The sequence below is a fragment of the Gobius niger genome, assembly GCF_951799975.1.
Source record: "Gobius niger genome assembly, chromosome: 4".
Classification (NCBI taxonomy): domain Eukaryota; kingdom Metazoa; phylum Chordata; class Actinopteri; order Gobiiformes; family Gobiidae; genus Gobius; species Gobius niger.
In genome coordinates this window covers 17,043,452-17,065,960 of record NC_136855.1, presented here as the reverse complement: position 1 = coordinate 17,065,960, position 22,509 = coordinate 17,043,452, and the positions used below count along the sequence as shown (strand labels likewise).

Below are 22,509 nucleotides of genomic sequence, written 5' to 3'. Positions count from 1 at the left end.
TGTAAAAAAAACATTTACAGTTTTTTTAATAAATAGATGAACCAGTTTGACATTTGAAAGACGTTTTGATCTCTGTAGAGGAAAATACAGTCAGCCATTCACAAACAGTACACTACAGTGTGTAAACCAAAAGGAGACAACGACAAAAAAGAAAACATTTCAACTTGAACAATAAAGGAATGAGACAAGGTCAAGAGGTGGGCAGACGTTAGACACAGACGGACAGTGCAATGAGTTTGACGTTCAGTGAAAAGGAGTGCAAATGTATATTCTTGACAGTAGTGCCATGACCTGCGTGTCGATATAGTCAGTAGCAAAGAATAGTCCCTAACTCGACCCTAATTAGCTCGCCTTCAGCAGCCTTAATGCATTGGTAAATTGTAAATGCTTTGACTTATTTTTCCCTCAGACACAAACGGTGTTACTCAAAAAACATATCCAGTACATTGACCATTTGCGACCAGGCATTGCAGGTTTTGACTAATTACAATGTGCAAATTGCAAATCAAATTCTGAAAACACAGCATCTTATGATTTGGTCCCCAGGAAAATAAACAGTGAACCCCACAGCAGTAACTCAGAAATAAATCTTAAATAATCACTGAAAACACGAGAATCCCTTTGTGCTTCAAGTGTTTCCCTTAATATAATGTAAATATATATATGACTTCAGTCTGATGCTAATCAATGCTCATACTGTATAGGAGCAGCACTTTTGTGTATCACTGGCAATAAATAGCATTTACAGACCTAAACTTTTATAAATGTTCAAAACCATTACCATTACACATATGGAATGGGTCTGCAGTCACTATGAAACTGTGCTTTTGTGTAAATTTGTATTTTTTAACATAGTATTGTAGGTTAATCAGTGAAAAGCAATGTGCAGGATCAATAGAAAAGAAATATGTAGGATTTTAGTATCAGACTGCTACTTAATGATATAATTAAAAGAGGACTGTAAGGAGGCACAGAGAAGGATAAATATGGGTACAAGGCCGTATTAACTTCTCAGCTCACTGAGGAAAAACAGTCTGGTCTTTCTGATGTTTAAAGCAGATCTTTGTGAGAGTTCATTCAGGAATAGGACTTGACAGTTGTTTTTGTCATGTAACAGTTTTGCGTTCGGTCCTCGTGACCCAGACGTGAGTGGTGACTCTCCAAAGCACTGGAGCCAGCAGCTGACTGAGAGTCGTGACACTCAGGACAAGCAGGTAGATCTACACAAAGACACAAGTGCGGGATTAGCATCAGTTTTGCAAGTTAAAGCTAAGGGAGTAAGCCAGTGGTTCTCACCTAAGATTAAGAGTACCACAGGGTCAAAACCGGGCCTACACTAGAACTAACCTGGCTCTAAAATAGGATCAAATAGGATCTCATGCCTGAAGGATTTCTAAACAACAACAGGCCAAAGACGGACAAAAACAATAATAAAAGACTAAATCTGTGGAGGACTGGAAGCACCACCACAAGCCTACTTATCAATGGTACCCACGCCACAGTTTGAGAAACATTGTATTTAGGATATAGGGTTGAGTGTAGCCTATTAGAATAAATGTGGGGTGATACCAATAACAGGTTAAACCCCTCCCTGCTGGATTGTCACATCGTCAGCCCACTGCTTAAAGACCATTAGTCACTGATGATGAAGCCTCTTAGGTGAGAAGCGCAACATCCGCAACACTAAAACAACCCAGACCTTTTGTCAATGATTCTCCAAAATGGGGGCTATTAAATTAGGTAGGACATGCAAACTATACTGTATACAGTTGTGCCAATAAGTTTACACACCCTTTTGATTTGTTTTGGGCGATTTCTCAAAGAATATGAACGAAAACACAACACTTTTTTTTCACTCATGGTCAGTGATGTTGAAGCCATTTATTGTGAACAAATGTGTGAACTAATTTCAAATCACCATAACAAAATAAAATACCAAAAATAACCCTGTTTTAAAGTTTACACCCCAGTTCCTAATACTATGTATTTCCCCCTTTACATCAATGATAGCTTGGAGTCTTTTATGGTAGTTGTGGAGAAGGTTTTCTATATAATCTAATGGTAAAGCGGCCCATTCTTCTTGGCAAAAAGCCTCCAGTTCCTGTAAATTCCTGTGCTGTTTTGCATGAACAGAGTTCTCCCCACAGTGGTTCAATGATATTGAGGTCAGGAGACTGAGATGGCCACTAACGGGACCTTCACTTTATTCTGCTGTGGCCAGTGGCATCAGTGAACCATCTCCATATTACACAGTGAAAAGAGCACCATGCCTGTGTAAACTTATTGGCACAACTGTAACTTCACTTTACTGCTACTCTTCAAAGACTAGAATAGTAAAATATATGGTATGGTTCAGAAAATAAGGGTGTTTGTAAATAAATGTGGTACATACTAACCTCTCTAGAGATGATGCCCGCTCGCCTGGCACGGCTGCCCAAAACAAAGGAGAACTCGCTGACCTGAGCCAAACCAGCCGAAACAACCCAACGGATGTGTCGGGAGCTGGGGGGCAAGATGGCCGTCAGCACTGCGACTGCCATAATAAACTAAAAAGAAAGAAAATATGTACACATTTGGTCGAGCACATGTCAAGGATTCTATGTGGGGGAATCAAAATAAAGAGCTGTAAATTACCTTCATAATCACCAGTGACAGTGTTAGCACTAGTAATATAGTGAGTTCATACAGCACAAATGTTGGGAATACATGAAGACCTACAAGATTTAACGAGAATTAGTAACCAGACCAAAAAAGCATTGTAGGCAATGTGTTACAAAATAATGAGGCGAATTCAAGAATGGATTAAATGGGCGTTTATTTAAACAACCAACTACTCATCTACTGTGTGAAAAAATGCATTTAGAAAGTAAATAAGAATTATAAAAATTAAGATTAAGGTATTATAGATCTATCTAGATCTCAAGGTTTGGTCAGGAGATTATTTGTCTTTTGTGCAAGTTTTAGGTAACGTATGAACTCACCAATTGACGCAAAGAAGATGATGGCCAGGAAGTCTCTGATCGGTTCGATGCAACTCATGACCTCAGCAGTGACCATGTGACCCTGGGTCGACAACAAAGCTCCCGCCAGGAAACAGCCCAGCTCCATGGAAACGCCCAGAAACTCAGTCACCTTCACAAAAAATGTCATTGGTTCAATCACGGAAACTGTGACTTTGTAATATGTTGATATACCCAGTCTTGAACCTTGAATATGGTTTGACTGAATGAACACACTGACGCACCAGTTGCTACATGATAAATGATAAATATAATGCACACATAGCATAGCCTTAACTGGTCATAGCATCTACACAATTATCAAAAAGTGCATACCGTTAACATGAAAAAAACAAATGCTGCCATTCCCAGCACCAGGATCTCCTTGGTTCCTTTGCTCTCATTGTGCAGCTTCTTGTAAAAAGGCCCAATGATAGACGATTTAAGGAGGATACACAGAAGCAACACGGCGGCCAGAGACAGCACGACCTGTGCCAGAAGATAAAGCACACGCAGCCCACCAAACAGGAAACTGCAGGGAAAAGAGTGTTCAATGCACCATATTCAGAACAAGTATGGAATGAAGGCTTTTCACATCACACAAGTCACCCAAAGCGCTTCACAGTTTAGGGGATTTGTTCTTCATTCATTCAACACATGGTAGTAGTAATCTACGTATAAGCTTCCCCTGGGATAGACAGAATGAACCGACCTGTCCAAGTCTCCGCTCTGAGCCTGGATTAAAGTGGGCATGACGGCGATAAAGAGGCCGAGCTGAACGTCCTGCATCACAAGCATCCCCAGAAGAAGGCTGCTGTAGTCCAAGTCACCTTCAATACAAGTCAACACAAGTTAAAACTTCTAATAAATATAGATAATTCGTACTTTATGCACAATTTCCACTTGCTAGGGATAGGATAGGTAAGTTTGGGGAGTTTCCATACACTGCCTGACCAATAATATGTTGCCATCTGAATTTAACTAACTGTTATGATCTGGGGTTGCTGCTGTTGGTCAGGTCCAGGTTCAGCAACACTATGCGGCCAAAGAATGAGATCAGCTGACGACATGTCCATCCTGAATGACCAGATTATTCCATCAATGCCAGCATTCATCAGGGTCACATTGTCAAAGAGTGGTTCAGGGAGCATCATTTTTATCACATCTTTGGGATGTGCTGGAGACGGCTTTGTGCAGTGGCCACACTCTCCCATCAACAATAAAAGACCTTCGTGAAAAATATCAGCGTGTGCGACCTTTTTTTGTGTCAAGGCAGGCAGTGTTTAAAAATGTGGACACTTTGATACAGAACACACGTCAAAAGTACAATATGACAGTAACAGATTTATTCATTTACTTTATTATCTAAAGTAAATAAAACACCAACATCATATAATTCCATAAAATCCTTTGTAACATGTATATTGTGTGTACAGTCTACTCTACCTTCTTTGTCCCCTCTAGTGCCCCCGGCTAAGAAGCGAGACACTAGTGGGGTGCTGGAGAGGGACAGACAGGTGGAGATGAAGACCGTTTGAGTGGTTTGAATTCTCAGGACCTGCCCCCACAACAGACCAGACCCCACCATCAGCAGACTCAGGTAACAGGCGCCCTGGACTGAGGTCTTCCACACCTACACAGTACGCATACACGAGGCACGGATGAAACACTGCATTTACATCTGTAGTACTGCACTGCATGCTCCTCCTCCCATCATCATCATTTATTTATCTAGGGTTGGAACTTGCATACTTCCCTGCTTGATCGTTACTAGATTCAGTTGTTACAAAAATCCAAAAATCTAATGAAATGAGCTGTTTGTATTGTTCTAGTCTTTAGCTTTTACACGTCATGTGTGAGACAAAGATGAATTTGTACCTCAGTAGACAATAAGATCTATTCTATTCTGCAGAGGTGGGAGTAAGTCACTAAATGCAAGTCTCAAGTAAGTCCAAGTCAATCGGTCATGGGGTCAAGTCAAGTCAAGTCATAGCTTTTGTCAAGTCAAGTCAAGTCTTGCTTTAGCCGGCAAGTCACCTCAAGTCACAAACGCCAGCGTGTCTACTTTTCATGTGTTTAATCTTGAAAATAATAAGTGCTTTCTCAAGATATAGCAATTTTGAAAATTTAGGCTAAAATCAAACTTTTAAAAACTCATGGATTTGGATTTAAAGTCTAATTAATATAAACACCACAAAATTCAAAATATATGTATTATAAATAAACAGTCTATGTACAAAATTGCTGGGACAGCATTTTAAGGAAGGGAGCCCGGGGGGGGGGGCGACTTAAAAAATATGAAATATAGTATTTTAAATATGAGCTGCTTTTCCCTGCAGTCTGAAGCATAAATATAAAATAATATTTTTATTTTTGCTAGTTTCTGGCAGTTTTTCTGTCAGTGGTTCCCCTGTAATGCCCCAGCCCCTGTATACTCGGAATCCTGATCTTTCGACAGTTTCACTCAAATAAATAATAACTATAAATTTACAGCGAGTCATTGAGAGTCATTGGCCTCAAGTCCAAGTTAAGTCTCGAGTCACAAACAGCCAGTCCCAAGTCAAGTCAAGTCTTTTTGGAGCTTTGGTCAAGTAAGTCTCAAGTCCCGAAAATTGCGACTCGAGTCTGACTCGAGTCAAGTCATGTGACACGAGTCTCCCACCTCTGCTATTCTGCATTATAGTGTGTTTCTTCTGTTTACCTTTCGAAGCCGCTCAGGAGAGAACTCTAGTCCCACCACAAAAAGTGTGAAAAATACACCGAGCTCTCCCAAAGTCTCCACTTGGACCATGGACTGAAACAGAGACCGAATACATTTTACAACATCACTGTGTGCGATTTAAAACAGACATTGCAATGACATTTACCGATGTGTTAAAATATATACAGTACCTTGATGCTGTTGAGGCATGAAGGGCCCAGCAGAACTCCACACATTATGTACCCAAACATCGAAGGGAGACCAACTGAAGTGCAGATCCAACCACAGGGTAGAGACAGCATCACCACAGACACCAGGTCCTAACATTCATTACAGACAATGACATTCACAATGCAGTGAATGATAAAAGTACAATTTTATTAGTAGCTGCTGTTCAAAATCTGACCTTAATGAAGTGGTGGTCGGCCCGGGGCATGGTGGAGTCCCGTGGTTTGGTGAGCACGTACTGGTTGTTCTGGGAGTCGATGAGCATGCTTAGCCCCAGATCATACTCAACTTCTCTTTTCTTTGATTTATTTTTTCTCTTTCCTCCATTTTCTTCATCCTCCTCCACTCGGAGCACCGCTTCAACATTCACTCCTACTACCTGAACAGGAAGAAATGAAAATCACATGAAAGTCAACAGCTTTGTTGACACACTATAACTATAACAAACACTATAACAAACACAAACTGCCACTGACAGTAACTAACAGACCTGTTTATTGTTATCAAAAGCATGTTCTTCTATCTCCTCTTCGAGTCGGTCAGCTGCCTTTCGGACATCTTCCAGGATCTCGTCTAAAATGGACAGAGTTTTGTTGCGGGTCAGAGCAATCTTCAGAGCTTCCTGTTGGTGTTTCTCAGCGGCCACGAGCTCCACATACTCCTGCTCTTCCTGTATAACATAAGGCAAATTGTTTTTGTACGTTCCATTATCACTGTGATGTTATTAATATGTATCTCACTTTTATGGCTGCTTCTCTCAGGGCCTCCAGCCTCTGTCTGCTGCTCTCCTTCATATTCACCACATCCTTGTAGTCGCCCTGCAGCGCCCTCTGCAGGCTGTGCACCGCCTGGTACACTAGGTGTTCGCTTTCATTGAGCTCCTTCTGGAAAACCTCCAGTGTATGAACCTAAAAAGAGGAGTTAGTAACTGAGTGCTTTTAAGAAAAAACAAGGACAAACTTCTACACACAATTTCAAGAGTCTGTAATAAGTATCATAACTGAACAGAAACCCATGCCATACTCATCATGAGTCAAGATACAGACAACAGGGCTAATACACGGGGCAACTAATTTGAAAACATTACCCTAAAGTGTCTTTCATCCTCAGTGAGAGTCTGGTCTCGTTCCACAGCTTTTGCTGCAGCAGAAAGTTTCTTCACTGCCACACTCTTCTGATGAAAGAGCCCGACCAGACGTTTGCAGTTGTTGGCCATCCAGCTCTGGCCGTGAGGGGCCCTGCTGGTCCGATACAGCTTAAGGACATGCTTGGCCACCTGGTCTTTAGGTATCACGGCAAGTGCCTTTGCCAGTCCAAGGCACAGCAGCCAATATACAAACTGCATCCAAAATGTCAACCCTGTTCACATCTGAGGCTGTAAAATACATGACATGAAAGGATTACAACAGAAAAAATGCATTTAGACCAGTGAAGATAGGACTCGTTTGATCTCCCTTGTGTAGACTGAGGTATCATTCATCTGGCTGGGTGTGGTCATAGCTTTAAAACAACAGCTGTGCGTGCAGACATGTCCTGGTCCCAATGTCAACTATGAGCCCAAAACGGTGCCATATAACTCTTAAGCTTGACCGTGTTTAATTTACATTTTGTCATATGAAGGATACGTTTCCACTGAACACACAAAATGTTTGTTCATGGTTGTTGTTTTCCTAAATGCAATAGATGTAAAATAAAAATAACCTTGTACTGTACGGATAGATAGCATCAATAACCTAACCATAACTACCTAAATGGCCATACTCTTTTCACAGCCGTGTTGTACCTTTGAGAGCATGACTCAATCAGTGTGAGGTTTAGTTTCCATATTCCTCAGTTGCTCAGTTGCTGGCGGGACTGGACTGAAGCCATTGCTACTGCTGCTGGAAATCAATGACAGCTCTGTGTGGAGCCTGGCAGCTGATGGACAAAACCAAATGAACTTTAGTCTATTAAAGAAACTGGACTTAAAATCAAAGAAAGAAATAATAACTGCTGCCATCAGATTCAGCACAAAATAGTATCCCAATTATTGTGTGTGAACATTAAACTATCCTGAAGTCTATGTGGGTCTATTTTAAATATAATGTACAAAATGCAGGCTTTTATGTTTCACTTGAGTCGTTCAAAAAGCAATGACACACAGTCACATGAATCTTACTTTACAGCAGACTCACAGCCAAAGCTAAAGCAGTTTTAGACATTGATCTGTCAAGGCAAAAACACAGAAGATCAGTAGATGACCAAAAGGAAACTTACCTGAGAGGCATAAACGCTGTCTTCGATTTAAACTCTGCTCCACATTTGCGGAAAGGAACAATTAAGCTGTTGTACACTAGTAGTAACACAGACACCCCTCCTCCTCTGCCACATAGCTCAAACACCCGGCAATGCAGCCGACTTTCTTAGCTTCCAACTTCGTGTTTTGACCTACCTTAAACATACCTCTATTTACGATCGGGGAGCAAGAGCTAACGCCAGTTCCTCTGTCAGGTATGTGCATTTACTAGTGCTAAGCTCTGTATTTTGGTTTATTAAGTATAAAGTCAATGGAGTGTTATTGTAGTTTGATAGTTAGCTCTAAATTCCCAGAAAGCTGTCAGACCAGCTAAAGCCAGCTGAGTCCATGGCACAAGCGGCACCTCCGTTATGCTAACTTTAATGCTAACTTTAGCCGAAGCAGCGCTGATGACTGGGTTATAACGCGTTGTTTTGTAAACAAAACGTGAACATCATTATATGATACAGTAAACGTATAACTAAACAATTTATTATATCACATAGATCACTCAATCGGATAACTTCTTATCGTGACTTCCGAAACATCTTAAGCTAAATGCTTGGGAGTTGTAGTTTTTTTTAGATGCTTTACCGCTAGCTTGTTCACACCTAAAGCTAAAAGCTATTCTCTGTCGTTTCTAGACATTATGATAACATTTGCTAACATACTCATTAGTCATAATTGACAGCAGGGAAGTGTGTGCAACTTTAAAACTACCTTGTTTACGCTACTGTAAACTTAATTTGGCTGTGTTGCTGTACGAAAGCTTGCATTGCAAAATAGAAACCTGAGATGTGAAAACATTTCTGTTTCAAGTTTTCACAACACATTGCCACATGTTTGTTAAAATGTTAAGTAATCATTATCGAACTAATTAACAGCCAGTGCTTGTGGTCAAAAAAGGCCTGTTGCTTTGCATAAAGACTACACTTCCCGTCGTACCTCGGAAGTGTTGTGTTCTTTGACGCATGCGCATTTATGTTAACTGAGATCAACTTGTTCAAGCCAAAACAGCAAGTAAAATGGTAGGTAAAACTCAAGATTAGTGAAGACAATATTATTTCTACAGCAAAAAGACCTAACTGAAGGAGCTGGTTGTGCTTCAGTATCAACCTTGATGTCTGTGTTTGTTGTGCAATCGGGAAGATGCCGCTTGCAAGGTGTCAAAGTATCATGCTAATGTTTGCCCATAGGTCAGTGTACAGTAACAGTGGTTTGGTGTAGTGTATATTTTGAGCTCTTATGTTCCCACTGGAGCATGTAGCTCACTTTTCCTTTTTTTTTGGTCGCTTGCCAGTAAATAATCCACGGGTCAGGCTGGAGTCACTGGGATCAAACGCCCCCCTGCTGACACCAAAACTGGGTCGCGAGTGCTGTTGGTTCTCGGATCGGGGTCAGATCTGATGTAATTTGCAGTTTTCTGATCATTATTGCTTTGGTCCATAAACTATTGGTCCATAAACAAGCGGTAGTTTCCTGAAAACTAATACTGATAATAATTAAATGTATGTTTGCACTAATGTAAAAATATTCAGGCTTTTAAGTATTTAGGACCATGATTTAACCCAAATGGTGTTAAATGTGCTGCAAAAGTTGAAATGTGCATTATATTATCGTAAGATTATCATATATAAATCAAGTTAAAGGTAAATTCAATCAAGCTAATGGCTTAACCACTGGCTAGGTTTGTAGGATGAGGAGTTTTTCATTTATCTCACCAGTTTTCTCACATTAACCTGCAATGTTCCCACAGCACAAGTTAAAGTCATCACAGAAGGACAAGGTACGACAGTTTATGTCCTTCACACAGGCCGGGGAGAAGACTGCAATATACTGTCTGGCACAGAACGACTGGAAACTAGAAGTAGCAACAGACAACTACTTCCAAAATCCTGACCTGTATAATAAAGAATACATGAAAACCTCAGTGGATCGCAAGAAGCTGGAGCAGCTCTACAACAGATATAAAGGTAAGAAACACATAACAATTTTGATTCTCTATGGTGATGTTCAGTCAAATCCAAATGTTTGAATGGATGCAGTTATTTTATTTCATTATTGGTTAATTTGGTCACGACCGTGAATGTTAATGAACAACACACATCAGACTCATACATGGAAGCACGCTTCAATTACTCTCATTCATCCTGGCCTATTGTACATGTTTGTAGTGGTGTTTTTTAGTACCCAGAGGAAACCTACACAGGCACGAGGAGAACATGCACTGAATATAGGGCGGCACGGTAGCGCCTCCGCTTCACAGCTAGAAGGTCCCGGGTTCGATTCCCACCAGGACGGGGCCTTTCTGTGTGGAGTTTGCATGTTCTCCCCGTGTCTGCGTAGGTTTCCTCCGGGTACTCCGGTTTCCCCAACCACTAAAAACATGTGCAATAGGTGAATCCTCCAGCCAGGTGATTCTGACCATCAGCCTGGCTCCACATCATGGAGCCACTGGGGCTCCTTACGGGTTGCCCCAGTGGCATCGAAGGATGGGTTAAATGCAGAGGACAAATTTCCCTACGGGGACAATAAATAAATATACATACATAATATACAAACAAACAAACAAATAGATCGAACCCGGGAGCTTCTTGCTGTGAAGTGCAAGCACTAATCGCTGTGCCACCGTGCCGCTGTAAAAGCTGCAATTATTTAGTTACTATTGTGTCAAGTGCAAACAACAAAATAATCTTATAGTTTAGACCTCTACAAACATATTCTGAAAATGACGGGAAATCTTGCACAAGTTATGCCGTTTAGGAGTATCAACAATAGAAAGACAAATGTAATCTTATTTTAAACATGAATACTCCTGGTCTTGGGAATATTTAACATTTGCACTGTGAACAGTAATTTCATTTTCAAATATCCAATCTCAATCGCAATTCGATATTTGTCTAAAATTGTACAGCCCTAGTCTATGCTGTTCTTTGTCGGTATTTGTAATTGTGTTATGTTCCTCCCAGACCCCCAAGATGAAAATAAAATAGGCGTTGATGGCATCCAGCAGTTCTGTGATGACCTGTTTCTCGATCCAGCGAGTATGAGCATCCTGGTTGTGGCCTGGAAGTTCAGAGCAGCCACACAGTGCGAGTTTAGTAAGAAGGAGTTTCTAGACGGTATGACGGAGCTCGGGTAAGACTGACCGCAATATATTCAAGAACAAGTACAGTTAATGGCCGTTGACTTATGTTTGATTTTGTTTGTTGATGTTTTGTTATTGTTCTAGCTGTGACAGCCCTGAAAAACTTAGAGCTATTCTTCCCCGACTAGAGCAGGAGCTGAAAGACCAAGCGAAGTTTAAAGACTTCTACCAATTTACTTTTAATTTTGCCAAAAATCCTGGACAGAAAGGCTTAGGTAAGTATAAGGAAGCAATATATGCGCATTCACAGTAACTATTAGCGCGGTTTTGTTTTAGATTTAGAGATGGCCGTTGCCTACTGGAAACTGGTTTTGACCGGTCGTTTTAAATTCCTTGATCTCTGGAATAAATTTATTATTGTAAGTACACATAGATCAATTTTCTGTTTAGACGTTTCATTCTTGATGTAACATTTTCTGTGTGTAACCTTTAAGTTTCTTCCTGATCTTCACAGGAGCATCATAAACGATCTATACCTAAAGACACATGGAATCTCCTTTTGGACTTCGGCAACATGATAGCAGATGATATGTCAAACTATGATGAGGAAGGTTAGTCAAGTTAACATACTGAGCGTAGCTTTTACAATGACATTTAAAGGCATCATGTGTGATATGGTTTCCTTTCTTCAGGGGCGTGGCCTGTCCTCATAGATGACTTTGTGGAGTTTGCACGCCCATACGTGGGCGGTCGCAAACATGTCGTGACATAATGTTTGTTCCACTTTTATGTAACAGATAGATTTTATGTTTCCTGAAAATTTTGTACCAGATTTTATACAAATGAGCCAAAAAGAGACTACTTTTAAATGGGCCTGGCTGCAGCTTGATGTGGACATTAGCATGACATGCCTTGAAAAGGAAAGGAGCATGGGAGCTTTTGGACTTCACTATAGAAATGGCTGGTCTGTGAAGCAGCCTCAGAAGTGGCTTTGCTTTTAGTCTCAACCGATTGCTGACATAAAGGAGGACAGTCGCACTGGCCGTTCAGAGCTTCTAAGGAATAAACATCTGCAGACGAGATGGCAGAGCAAAGGTTTTTGAAGGTGGCTGTTTCAATAATCACACGGAGAGTGGTATTTGAATGTGTTTTTTGTGCGTGGTATTATGGGGTGTAATTAGGATTTAGCTTTGTGTGTGAACATTGACGAGATGTTTTGTTCTGCAGCATGTCTGAGCTCAGCACCAGCAGTCACAACTGGTACAGTTTTACACTAAGTGTAGTCAAAGGAATACATTTATTTATGACAGTGACATTCACAGTAATACAAATATCGTATCCTGTTTTTAATGCTACTGGGTTACATGTAACTGACTGTTTGCTGTTTTTCAGCTGCTTATTTGCCAACTCTACAAACTGCACTGATTAACACTTTTTGTTTTAGGTTTTTACAATTTTAAGAGTTGCTCATATAGGACATAGCATGTATTCAGTTTACATGGCAACAGTTTGTTCCCCAATTGTGTTTTATATTGCTGAAGGCAGCATTGCTCAGTTTCTGCCCATTTGGTATTATTTACAGAACCTCAAAGTTGTGTTATTGCCTCATTTGAGCCTTTTGAGGTCAATAATTGGCCATGTTAATTTAATGTGTGCCAATTTGTTCAGGTGTATGTAAGATTATTTTGGTATTAGGAGTTTGACACAGTGGATTAAGTTGAGCTTTAACCAACCGAAAGTGTTGTGGCAGAGCTACCTGACCTATTAATCTATAATGTATGATATTTTATACAGCTGTACAAAATAACAAAGAGAGCAGATCTGGTTCAGATGTGAGTACTACAATGTAGGGTAAGGTGCTAGCAAATAACAATTGCAAATGATCAACATTATAGCCATTTATTAGAATATGATGCATATGGACGGTGGATGGAAATACGCCCATGGCTACAATCCGGTGTGGCATGTTTACATGTGTCCCATGTGTGTTCATTAACAATCACTGTCTTGACCAAATAAACCAATAAATAAAATAATTCTGTACATTACCAGGTGAGGTCAATTAACAAACTGTTGAGCAAACTTTTATTGTCATTGCAATGTACACTGAACTGGAGCAGGCAAACATCCATTAATCTGTTAACATGGTACATACACTATGGTACACTGTCAGCCATGCGTCTCACTCCATTTGATCTGGACAGTATTACTTCTGTTGGCAGGGAAAGTCGAACCATTTTTGAAAAATATGCCAATAAAGCATGTTGTTTTAAAATGTCTGTCAATCTTTATTGAGAAACGGCTTACCATGACTTAATTACAATACTAATATATTGTGCTAGTAAAGGAGCTGTTGTAAGATAAGTCTTTATTGATTTCATAATGAAGAAATTCACATGATACATTCAGCTCTCAAGAAAACACTCTAAAAGACAGGACATGTGTACTGTATCTTATGTACAATGACTACAAAAACTTAAGGGTATATCGTATCGTTTATATTATAAAAAATATCAGCATTGGCAGTGCAAAGTTTGCAGTCAGTGCAAGTGGTTGTGGCGCAGATACAGAGATTATTGCACGTAGTTTTGCAAAGAGGTTATTGCACATGTTACTTTACAGTCTTGTACAGTCTAACAGCAGGGTGCCTCAGTCTTCCACTGAAAGAGCTGCTCAGCTCCCCTACAGTCCCGTGCAGTGGGTGGGAGGTGTTGTCCGTGATGGAGGTGAGCTTGGCTAACACCCTCCTATACCTCACCTACACCACAGAGTCCAGGGGGCAGCCCAGGACGGAGCTGGCCCTCCTGACCAGCTTGTTCAGTCTGTTCTTGTCCCGCTCTGTGCTGCCCGGGGCCCAGCACACGGCAGCGGAGTGGAGAGCAGAGGCCACCACAGAGTCATAAAAAGTCCTGTGCAGAGGCCTGCTCACTCCGAACGACCTCAGTCTCCTCAGAAGGTGGAGGAGACTTTGGCCCTTCTTGTACAGGGCGTTGGTGTTGTGGGACCAGTCCAGTTTATTGTTGAGGTGAACACCCAGGTACTTGAAACTGTCCACCTCCTCAATGTCCTCCCCTGGATGTTCAGCGGTGTGTGCGGTAGTGGCTTCCTCCTGAAGTCGATCACCATCTCCTTTGTCTTACTGATGTTCAAGCACAGGTGGTTGCGCTCACACCAGTCCACAAAGTCCATGATAACCGACCGGTACTCCAGGTCGTTCCCCTCAGACACACAGCCCACAATGGCGGAGTCGTCTGAGAACTTCTGTAGATGACAGCTGTCCGTGTTGGATGAAGTCCGATGTGTAGATTCTGAAGAGAAACGGTGAGAGGACGGTGCCCTGTGGGACCCCGGTGCTGCAGACGACCACGACAGACTCACAGCTGCGCAGTCACACGTACTGTGGTTGTCCATGCAGTGAGGTGGCCATTCACTCCCACGTCCTCCAGCTTCCCCCACAGCAGCGCTGACGGTGTTGAAGACACCGGAGAAGTCAAAGAACATGACCCTCACAGCGTTCCTGGCGAGCTCCATGTGGGTAAGCAGGTCCAGGGTGGAGCTCACCACAGAGCGGAGGTGGGTGAGAGCCACTCCATGGTCTTCATCTGCTGGGAGGTCAAAGTGACTGAGCTGTAGTGGGCCGGTTCCCTAGCGTGTTTATGGAACTGGGGTCACACAGAGGTCTTCCACAGGACGGGGACCTTCTCCAGGCTGAGGCACAGATTGTAGATGTGGCTGAGGACCTCCGAGAGGTACATACTGTATATAGGCTAGGCCTACACGTGAAATCTTTAGAAACTATTTTTTTGTGGCATTTTGTAACCAAATTCAATCAAATCGCCTGTAGGAACATGTCAGGTCTTTGTTTCTTAGAGGTTATAGGGTCGACTTGGGTACAGTGGTCATTTATCAGGTTGCATTCCTAAAACATAACATCACAATCTCAAAATGCTGCCAGGCGCTAATAGTCATGACAGGCCATTGGTGACAATAGGGGGCTGCATCAGGAATTGTATCTGTCGAAAAACCTGCCCTTAAAAACACTGGAGATGTGGTTTGGGTTGGTAAACAGATCGCTTTAGGCACTAGAATACAAGGTACCATTCTAGACATATACAAGTATTGATTTAGTTTGTCACAGTTTATCTCATAATGTGAACTTTATCCAGTAGGTTAAGGAATTCTTCATAAACCTTGGGAAAACATTTTTCTGACAGACTAAATTTAGGCTACTGTATTTTAATGCAATGGTATATACAAAGGGGAGTATGTTCCTCATTATAAAATGAAAGCCGGCAATTTGTTAGTTATATCACTAATGGAGTTAATCCTGTTTTTGTTTATTCTTATTTTTCTAAATATCTCATGCTTTTGAAAAAATCGTTTTATCAATTACTTGAAAATATGTATCTAAAATACTATGATGTAAAAGGACTGCTGTCTGCACGACAACCCTTGTCTTACTAGCAGCTCAGGATACAGATTACTGAGATTGTCAAAGCTTATGTGAAAGAAGAGGCTGACAAACAGAGAAGAGGGGCATTAACTCGGGATGCTGCTCCATTCTCGTCCTGCTCCCTTGGGACATCCCGAATGTCATCAAGGTCCTGCACCAGCTGACAGGCCAAACCCATGGATGGACCACATTAGCATCTCGCCCCACTGACCGCCCAGCCCCTAAACCACTCCACGGGTCGCCAAAGAACTCCTAATGCGTGGAGTCATTGGGGGATTGCCTTTTTAGGAGACCCCTGATCGCTGCCCCACTCAACACCGCCCTGCACAGAGACTGCAGCTGATAATGGCAAGCTTTTGTGTTGTTTGTTGTGACTGGTAATGGACATGTTAGTCATTTCACTATATAGATATTATTTTGATTTCTAATTTACTAAACCAGACCATCCAGTGTTATGGACAAGTTCAAAGCTGGCATGGTACTCGGGGCTGTGGGGGATGCTTTGGGCTACAGGAAGGGCCGATGGGAAGGGTGCGTCTCGGGGAAGAAGATCCAGGAGGAGCTAGCCTCTCTGGGGGGACTCGGGGCCCTCAAACTGGACCCTGACAACTGGCCCTTGAGTGACGCCACACTGATGCTCATGACCACAGCCGAGGCCCTCATCACAGGTATGGAATTCATTTATTAAGTCATAAAAATCTTAGGTAAAAGCTGGGGCCAGGGTAGACGCTTGTCTGTCATCTATTGCTAGCAGGGCCAACTACTGCCATGATAGATCTTCTTGCATTTGGTGACCAGGGTTATACATCTGATACAAATGTGTGCATGCATGTTTTTGTGTTGGGCCCTCGATCTAACAGCATTTTCATGAACCAGATACCTCCTTGTTTATGGCATCCACAATTGAAATACACTTGACTGACGGCTACAATCAAAAAATCTTTATTTGTATGAGTTTATTTTCCTTGTAGGGAAACTGTCCTTTATTCAACCTACTATATCCTTCTCCCAGTGCCAGGCAGATTGTCAGGAGCAGTGCAGAGCCTGGGGACTAAACCTTTCTGGGATATTTGTCAGGAATCCCTGTACATACTATGCCTTCTCAGTCATCTTTGTCTCAATTGCATATTATATGATGTTCCACTGTACCCATTTCTAATCCTACCTATCCACGTCATTCCCAAAAGAACTGCATCTCTGCCCTCTCTCTTGTCTTTTACTTGGTACCATTGTCCATACCATTCGATAAACGTTGAGCTAAGTCCATGATATACAATTCAGTCTAATACAAAATAGTCGATCTATTACTGGTACCAAGACAATAATAGGAGTCGGTGGAAGCAGTTAATCACCACTGACTGAACATATCTTTATGACAAAGCCTCCTCACATACCACAAATAATTCCGAAACCATTTATCAAATGACAAATCGTGGAGTAAACCCTTTCAATGTCCTATATCCAAATGTCATGGGACAGAGGCTGGACAGGAGTTGCCAGGAGAGAGGAGTCTGAAATAGACTTCTTTGGAAAAGTTGATCCTCGGTTCCTGTCAGCAAAACAATAGCCTTATAGCCTTTGGTGGTCTCTGCGCTGTGCATGTGTCACAAAGGCGGTGACAGTAGTTTATTAACATGGTGATGATGTTTTCAGAGATTAGGCCGCTCCATTTAGCCACAATGAAACATGCAACATATTGAGCAGCAGCAGCAGCAGTGGTGAGAGCGCTTTGGAAATCTAATCAGTGTGGATTATCGCCTGTCACAAATGTTACTCCATCACTGTGATTTTAAAAAAGAATGGAGTCAGCAACGGTATGCAAATCTAATTATTTCAAATTTCTCAGCTATTTTGAGTGTCAGTCAACTCAAATACTTACGCCATGATATATAAACAGGATTTAACTAAATTGTCAATTGAACCATTCCGCTCAAAGGTCAAAGTCATTGTTTGAATCAATTAGGCGAGAACCTCGAGATGAGTTGCATGGGGGTTTGCAGATTTAACACCTTGATTTTTGAACAACTTCGTCCCTAAATCCATTTGTCATTATACAATTGTACAAAGAAATGTGTCCACTGCATTTGGCCCATCCTTTGATTCCGCTGGGGCGACCTGTAAAGAGTAGTGGGCAGTGACACGCAGCGCCCCCTACTACGGACTGGAGGACCCAGAGGAAACCCATTCAGACTCGGGGAGAACATGCAAACTCCACACAGAAAGGCCCACACTGTCCAGGAATTGATTCCATCTAACTGTAAGGCAAGAGCGCTAACCACTCAGCCACCAAGCCGAACACAAAAGGATGCCTATTTGTCAGTCCAGTCTCATCCTCACACATTGTATCCACTCCGATGGTAGCAGCGTGGCACTGTCAATACCAGTTGACCTCACAGTGTTGCAGAGTGTCGCCCCTCAGCTGCAAAGGCATGCTGGTCCTAATCTGTGTCTCAGGCTAAACATAGAGCACTACACCACCACTCAGATCCACTTTCAGCAGAGTTTATTAAAGCATCATGTGTGACTGAGCAGGGAAATCATGCTGGGAAAACTGACTTTAAGTGTATAAAGATGGGCTAGTTACAGCATATTGTTATCAAGCCGCAGTTTTCTGTACTCTGGCGCTATGTGTGGATAAAAACAAGTGCTGGACTATCAGAAAGGGGATCTGACATACAAATAAAATGAATATGGAAATGACAGCATGCGAGGAAGCAGTCAGGAGCATCAAACAATCTCACAAATGTTTTTGTCATGCAATATCCACACACAATGCAGTAACTGTAATATTCAACATAATATCTACCTTAGTAAGCAGTCACTTCCTTGTTTTAAAAAGATTAGGATAGTTATTACATTAATTACATTTCTACTGCATTTTCCAAGCAACACAGGCTTCACAATGCGCTTAAGAGGAGCATTATTTATTCACTCACTCACTCCACACTTTGCCGTGTAAATTGCACACGTAGCCACCCTAGCCATCTGTGAGGCAAGTCTTGGAATGTGAAAATTGTTAAAAAATAATATTTACACATCAATGAGGCAGTTTAATTTGTGAATTTTAAATAAGAATGGGTTTATAAGAATTGTCCCTTATCCTACTCCTGTTCTTCTTTGTAACGAATACTGTATATTATTACTATCATTGAATTGAAAAGAGAATGAAAAAACATTCAATGAAATGTGTGTTGTGACATCACCTGCATTCCCTCTAATGAGCCACTGTGGCCTCATTTATCCAGGCTGAGGACTGACACAAAGGGTACTTTGGCTTCTTGGCGTATGTGTATTTGTATGTGCACAGATTACTGGTGTCTGGAGGACCTGTACCGGGAGCTGGTTCGTCTCTACGTTGAAGCCATGGTTTGTCTCCAAGGCCGAGTGCCTGATCCCGCCACAGTGGAGGGCTGCGTTCACCTCAAACCTCACAACTTCCTGTTAGCCTGGCACACGCCCTTCAACGAGAAAGGTTGTAGCCGATCATTAGCTTGTCTTGATATTTTAATTTAGGGGTGCAGGATGAAAACAGTGTGTTAAAAATACCCACGTTATCTGCCCAGGGTCTGGATTCGGGGCAGCTGCCAAGGCCATGTGCGTGGGAATGAGGTACTGGCAGCCGGAGAGATTAGACAACCTGGTGGAGGTCAGCATCGAGAGTGGCAGGATGACACACAACCATCCAACAGGTGATTTTCACATTATTTACATTACTATTTGCTAATAAAGTAGCTTTTACAACAAAACACTGGGTCAAGGTTACAGACAAACGTCAGTGTAGTCTTTGCACTGTCCCTCAGCCCAAGAATAAAGTTTGTATTATTAGAATGCAAACTTCACACAGAAAGGCCCAAACAGTCCCAGAATTGAATACTGCTTGGGGAATTAAATTTGAACCACTGTATGTTACATCAGCTAAGAACCGTGAAATGTTTGATCTGGAAAAGCACTATAACACTAATGCAATATTATAATTAAATCCAAGGACTGGTTTGTCCTCTCCTTCCCTTCAGGCTTCCTGGGCTCCTTCGCCACAGCCTTATTTGCATCGTATGCGATCCAGGGGAAGCCTCTGGTGAGTTGGGGCCGTGAGCTGCTGACAGTCGTCCCAAAGGCTGAGGAATACTGCAGGAAGACCATCCGACACATGGCAGGTCCGCTCGGGTTTCTGTTTATGAGGAAAGCCTAATCACAGGTCAAATCTCCTAACAAAGATATTATTATCGGCTACAGTGTGTTGTCACTGAAAGACAGGCTATTTATGACAACCCTTTATTCCAACAAAGGCCCAGTGATGTATGTTTCTTGCAGAGTATCAAGAAAACTGGTTCTACTTTGAGGCCAAGTGGCAGTTTTATCTGGAGGAGAGAGAAATTGAGAATGAGGGACAGAACAAACCTGTGTTTCCAAACCCGTATGACCCAGCAGAGACCGACAAAGTAAGTCATAAAGCTCAATGAAGTCAGTGTCCAGCTGTGTTTCTTTGATGCTATGAATGAAATGATTTTGCAATGATTGCTGATAGCTAGAAAAGTTTATTGAAGAGTGGTTTATCTATTTGCTCAAAATAGCACTTCCATATTTTGTTATTAGTTGGTGGTGTGAAAAGGAAAACACCAGCCACTGGCAGAAGTGACTCTCTTATAACAGTTTAGAATATATTATTTTGATAATATAATAGTTTTTACACACAGATGTATAAGCGGTGGAGTTCAGAGGGCAGAGCAGGTTGGAGGGGTCACGACGCCCCGATGATCGCCTACGACGCTCTGTTAGCGGCAGGAAGTGACTGGAGTGAACTGTGTCGAAGAGCCATGTTCCATGGAGGTGAGGTCTCAAAATGTGGATCAGCACTTTTGGTACACTTCTGGACTGAAAACTTAGTTTTTAGATGTTTTAATCCTGTTTTAGTTGTGGGTTTACGGCTCTATGCACACTCCTTAAAAACAACAATTATTGCATAGATTTTTTTTCTGTTGTTCATTGCTAGCCTGACATGCTTCTCAAAGAGCTTCCTACATCATCTCTAGCCACAGCTTCCCTGGGCATGAACATCTGCAATCACCACCAACCACAAAGCATTCACACAGACAAAGTAGGGATAGTGTCTTGCCAAAAGACACAGCATCATAAAGAACTGGCAAAAGCTGCATTTAAACGGTTTACTTTATTAGATGACCACTCGACCACTTGAGCCCCTCCTTTGATGCCTTGTAGCTTACAGTGATATCAGTAAAGTGAAAAACATTGTTCTACTCTATTGTATTCTATTCTATCATGTCGCTTGATAATATTGTACTTTGTAACTGTCCTGTTGTTTCAGGAGAGAGTCCGGGCACGGGCCTCATCGCTGGGTGTCTGTTTGGACTGACACATGGCCTGAGCTCGGTCCCCTCCGGTCTCTACCAGGAGCTGGACAGAAGAGAGCGACTGGAGGAGCTGGGAGCAGCACTTTACACAGCAGCCTCTGCAGAGAAATGCATAGACAAGTAAATCCTGTTCTCCCACTGCACTGGCCTGACCCCTACTGCCTGTTTGAGGAACTGCATATAACTTTGGCTTCTCCCTTGTCAAACACAATCCCTGGTCCTTTCCCTAAATAAGGCCTTTTAGGTCAGGTACAGTATTTCAGGGAGTGTCTGATTATGCACAGAAGAACTGGAAAAATCTACAGTTAACTTGTGGCTGAAACTAATTTTTTATAAAAATATAAAAGAAAGTTAACCTGGATTAACATTATGACTGTGTTGTTTAAATGTGAATAAAGACTTGTGCAAAAATACTGTGTAGTGTTTGGTTTTCAGAGAGATGTCATATGTTTAATATAAAGACATGATTCTAAATATTTTCTTTTGTTTTATACATTGCTACTGAGAAAGTGCATGAGGATTTATTGCAGTGTCTTAGTTAGTACACTCTCATTATTAACCCACATTGTTAACTGTTATTAACCACTAACTACCCCATTAACAAAAGTCATTCACGGGCTGAAATCGCAAAAGATAATCTTATTAATATTTGTCATTTTTTCCTTTTAACTTGTTCACATCTCTTACACCAAGGTGCAAAAACAAACTAAGCCATTAAATTCATGTTAATGTCACTTGTAAGTTTTGGTAATATCAGCTGTTTGGATACCAGGTCCATTGATCATACATTTTGCATGTCTTTTACTTCCCATAGACCGATATGTCAGAAAACTGACAGCACCAACCTCAATGCCACTTTGATCAGGAGGTTGATCAGAAGCCGCGGCTACCACCCAGCTCTCCGAGGGGTCCTGGAGAGCCTGCTTCAGTATCTGACCAAGGAATTGCCCAACCTCAAGAACGCAATTAAGACCCAAACTGAAAGAAACAATGTCCAAAAGGTAGATTCATTGGACCATAAACTTCAGCCAAAGAATTTCAATCATAAATGTTTGACCAAAACCGTGGAGGAAACAAAAGCTGTTGACAACACACCCAGACGCCTCAGTTCTTTCCAGTTACTTCAGTCTAAATTCAGCAGAACCACACCCAAACCCCTCATAACCCATCAAAGGGAAGTAGGGACGCTGTTCGTCAACAGAGTGACAAGTCATTTGAAATGTAGCAAAGACTTGGAAACTGGGCAACTGCAAAAGGAGCAAAGAGTGTGCATGAAAACGAGTGGAAAAGTGAAAGATGTTTTGGCCAAGTTTGTCCACGCAGAACAGAAACTAAGAGGGCAGGACAAGCAGACCACAGTCAAACCCCCAAGCATAAGAAAGGGAGTGTTATTGAC

General features: G+C 41.8%; 3 protein-coding genes across 7 annotated transcripts; 2 read left to right on the top strand and 1 right to left on the bottom strand.

The window, feature by feature from the left end:
* Positions 1 to 705: 705 nt before the first annotated feature.
* tmco3 (transmembrane and coiled-coil domains 3) lies at positions 706 to 8,321 on the bottom strand. 2 transcript variants are annotated; one of them, XM_079555069.1, is made up of 15 exons: positions 8,185 to 8,306; positions 7,712 to 7,845; positions 7,016 to 7,303; positions 6,669 to 6,836; positions 6,419 to 6,598; positions 6,107 to 6,307; positions 5,892 to 6,020; positions 5,701 to 5,793; positions 4,446 to 4,632; positions 3,712 to 3,829; positions 3,336 to 3,531; positions 2,982 to 3,132; positions 2,635 to 2,714; positions 2,397 to 2,546; positions 706 to 1,220 (listed from the first exon to the last, which is right to left on the bottom strand). In XM_079555069.1, exons 3-15 carry the CDS (start codon positions 7,271 to 7,273, stop codon positions 1,107 to 1,109), a joined length of 2,025 nt encoding a protein of 674 aa, XP_079411195.1. In that variant the 5' UTR covers positions 7,274 to 7,303; positions 7,712 to 7,845; positions 8,185 to 8,306; the 3' UTR covers positions 706 to 1,106. The 2 variants fall into 2 exon arrangements, with proteins under 2 accessions (XP_079411195.1, XP_079411196.1); XM_079555070.1 differs by lacking the exon at positions 7,712 to 7,845 and having other exon boundaries at positions 8,185 to 8,321.
* A 3-nt stretch (positions 8,322 to 8,324) lies between these two features.
* On the top strand, positions 8,325 to 13,211 carry dcun1d2b (DCN1, defective in cullin neddylation 1, domain containing 2b; the record flags this gene model as incomplete). Of its 4 annotated transcripts, none has more annotated exons than XM_079555073.1 (7): positions 8,325 to 8,422; positions 9,966 to 10,176; positions 11,173 to 11,341; positions 11,436 to 11,566; positions 11,628 to 11,710; positions 11,806 to 11,902; positions 11,984 to 13,211. In XM_079555073.1, 6 exons carry the CDS (start codon positions 10,002 to 10,004, stop codon positions 12,061 to 12,063), a joined length of 735 nt encoding a protein of 244 aa, XP_079411199.1. In that variant the 3' UTR covers positions 12,064 to 13,211. The 4 variants fall into 4 exon arrangements, with proteins under 4 accessions (XP_079411199.1, XP_079411198.1, XP_079411200.1 ...); XM_079555072.1 differs by lacking the exon at positions 8,325 to 8,422 and adding an exon at positions 9,177 to 9,231 and having other exon boundaries at positions 9,960 to 10,176; XM_079555074.1 differs by lacking the exon at positions 8,325 to 8,422 and adding an exon at positions 9,442 to 9,611 and having other exon boundaries at positions 9,960 to 10,176.
* Positions 13,212 to 16,198: 2,987 nt separating this feature from the next.
* adprhl1 (ADP-ribosylhydrolase like 1) lies at positions 16,199 to 21,237 on the top strand (the record flags this gene model as incomplete). Its single annotated transcript, XM_079555641.1, has 7 exons — positions 16,199 to 16,412; positions 19,052 to 19,216; positions 19,308 to 19,433; positions 19,758 to 19,898; positions 20,056 to 20,183; positions 20,439 to 20,571; positions 21,068 to 21,237. The coding sequence occupies 7 exons, from the start codon at positions 16,199 to 16,201 to the stop codon at positions 21,235 to 21,237; spliced, it is 1,077 nt and encodes a 358-aa protein (XP_079411767.1).
* Between the last annotated feature and the right edge of the window lie 1,272 nt (positions 21,238 to 22,509).

Coding starts and splice junctions, on each gene's coding strand:
- tmco3 (XM_079555070.1), bottom strand. CDS start 7,273: ATGCAGTTTGTATATTGGCTGCTGTGCCTTGGACTGGCAAAGGCACTT. Junction 6,837..7,015: donor AGGATGAAAGACACTTTAGG/GTAATGTTTTCA, acceptor TCCTCTTTTTAG/GTTCATACACTGGAGGTTTT. Junction 1,221..2,396: donor CGGGCATCATCTCTAGAGAG/GTTAGTATGTAC, acceptor GTCTTTGTGTAG/ATCTACCTGCTTGTCCTGAG.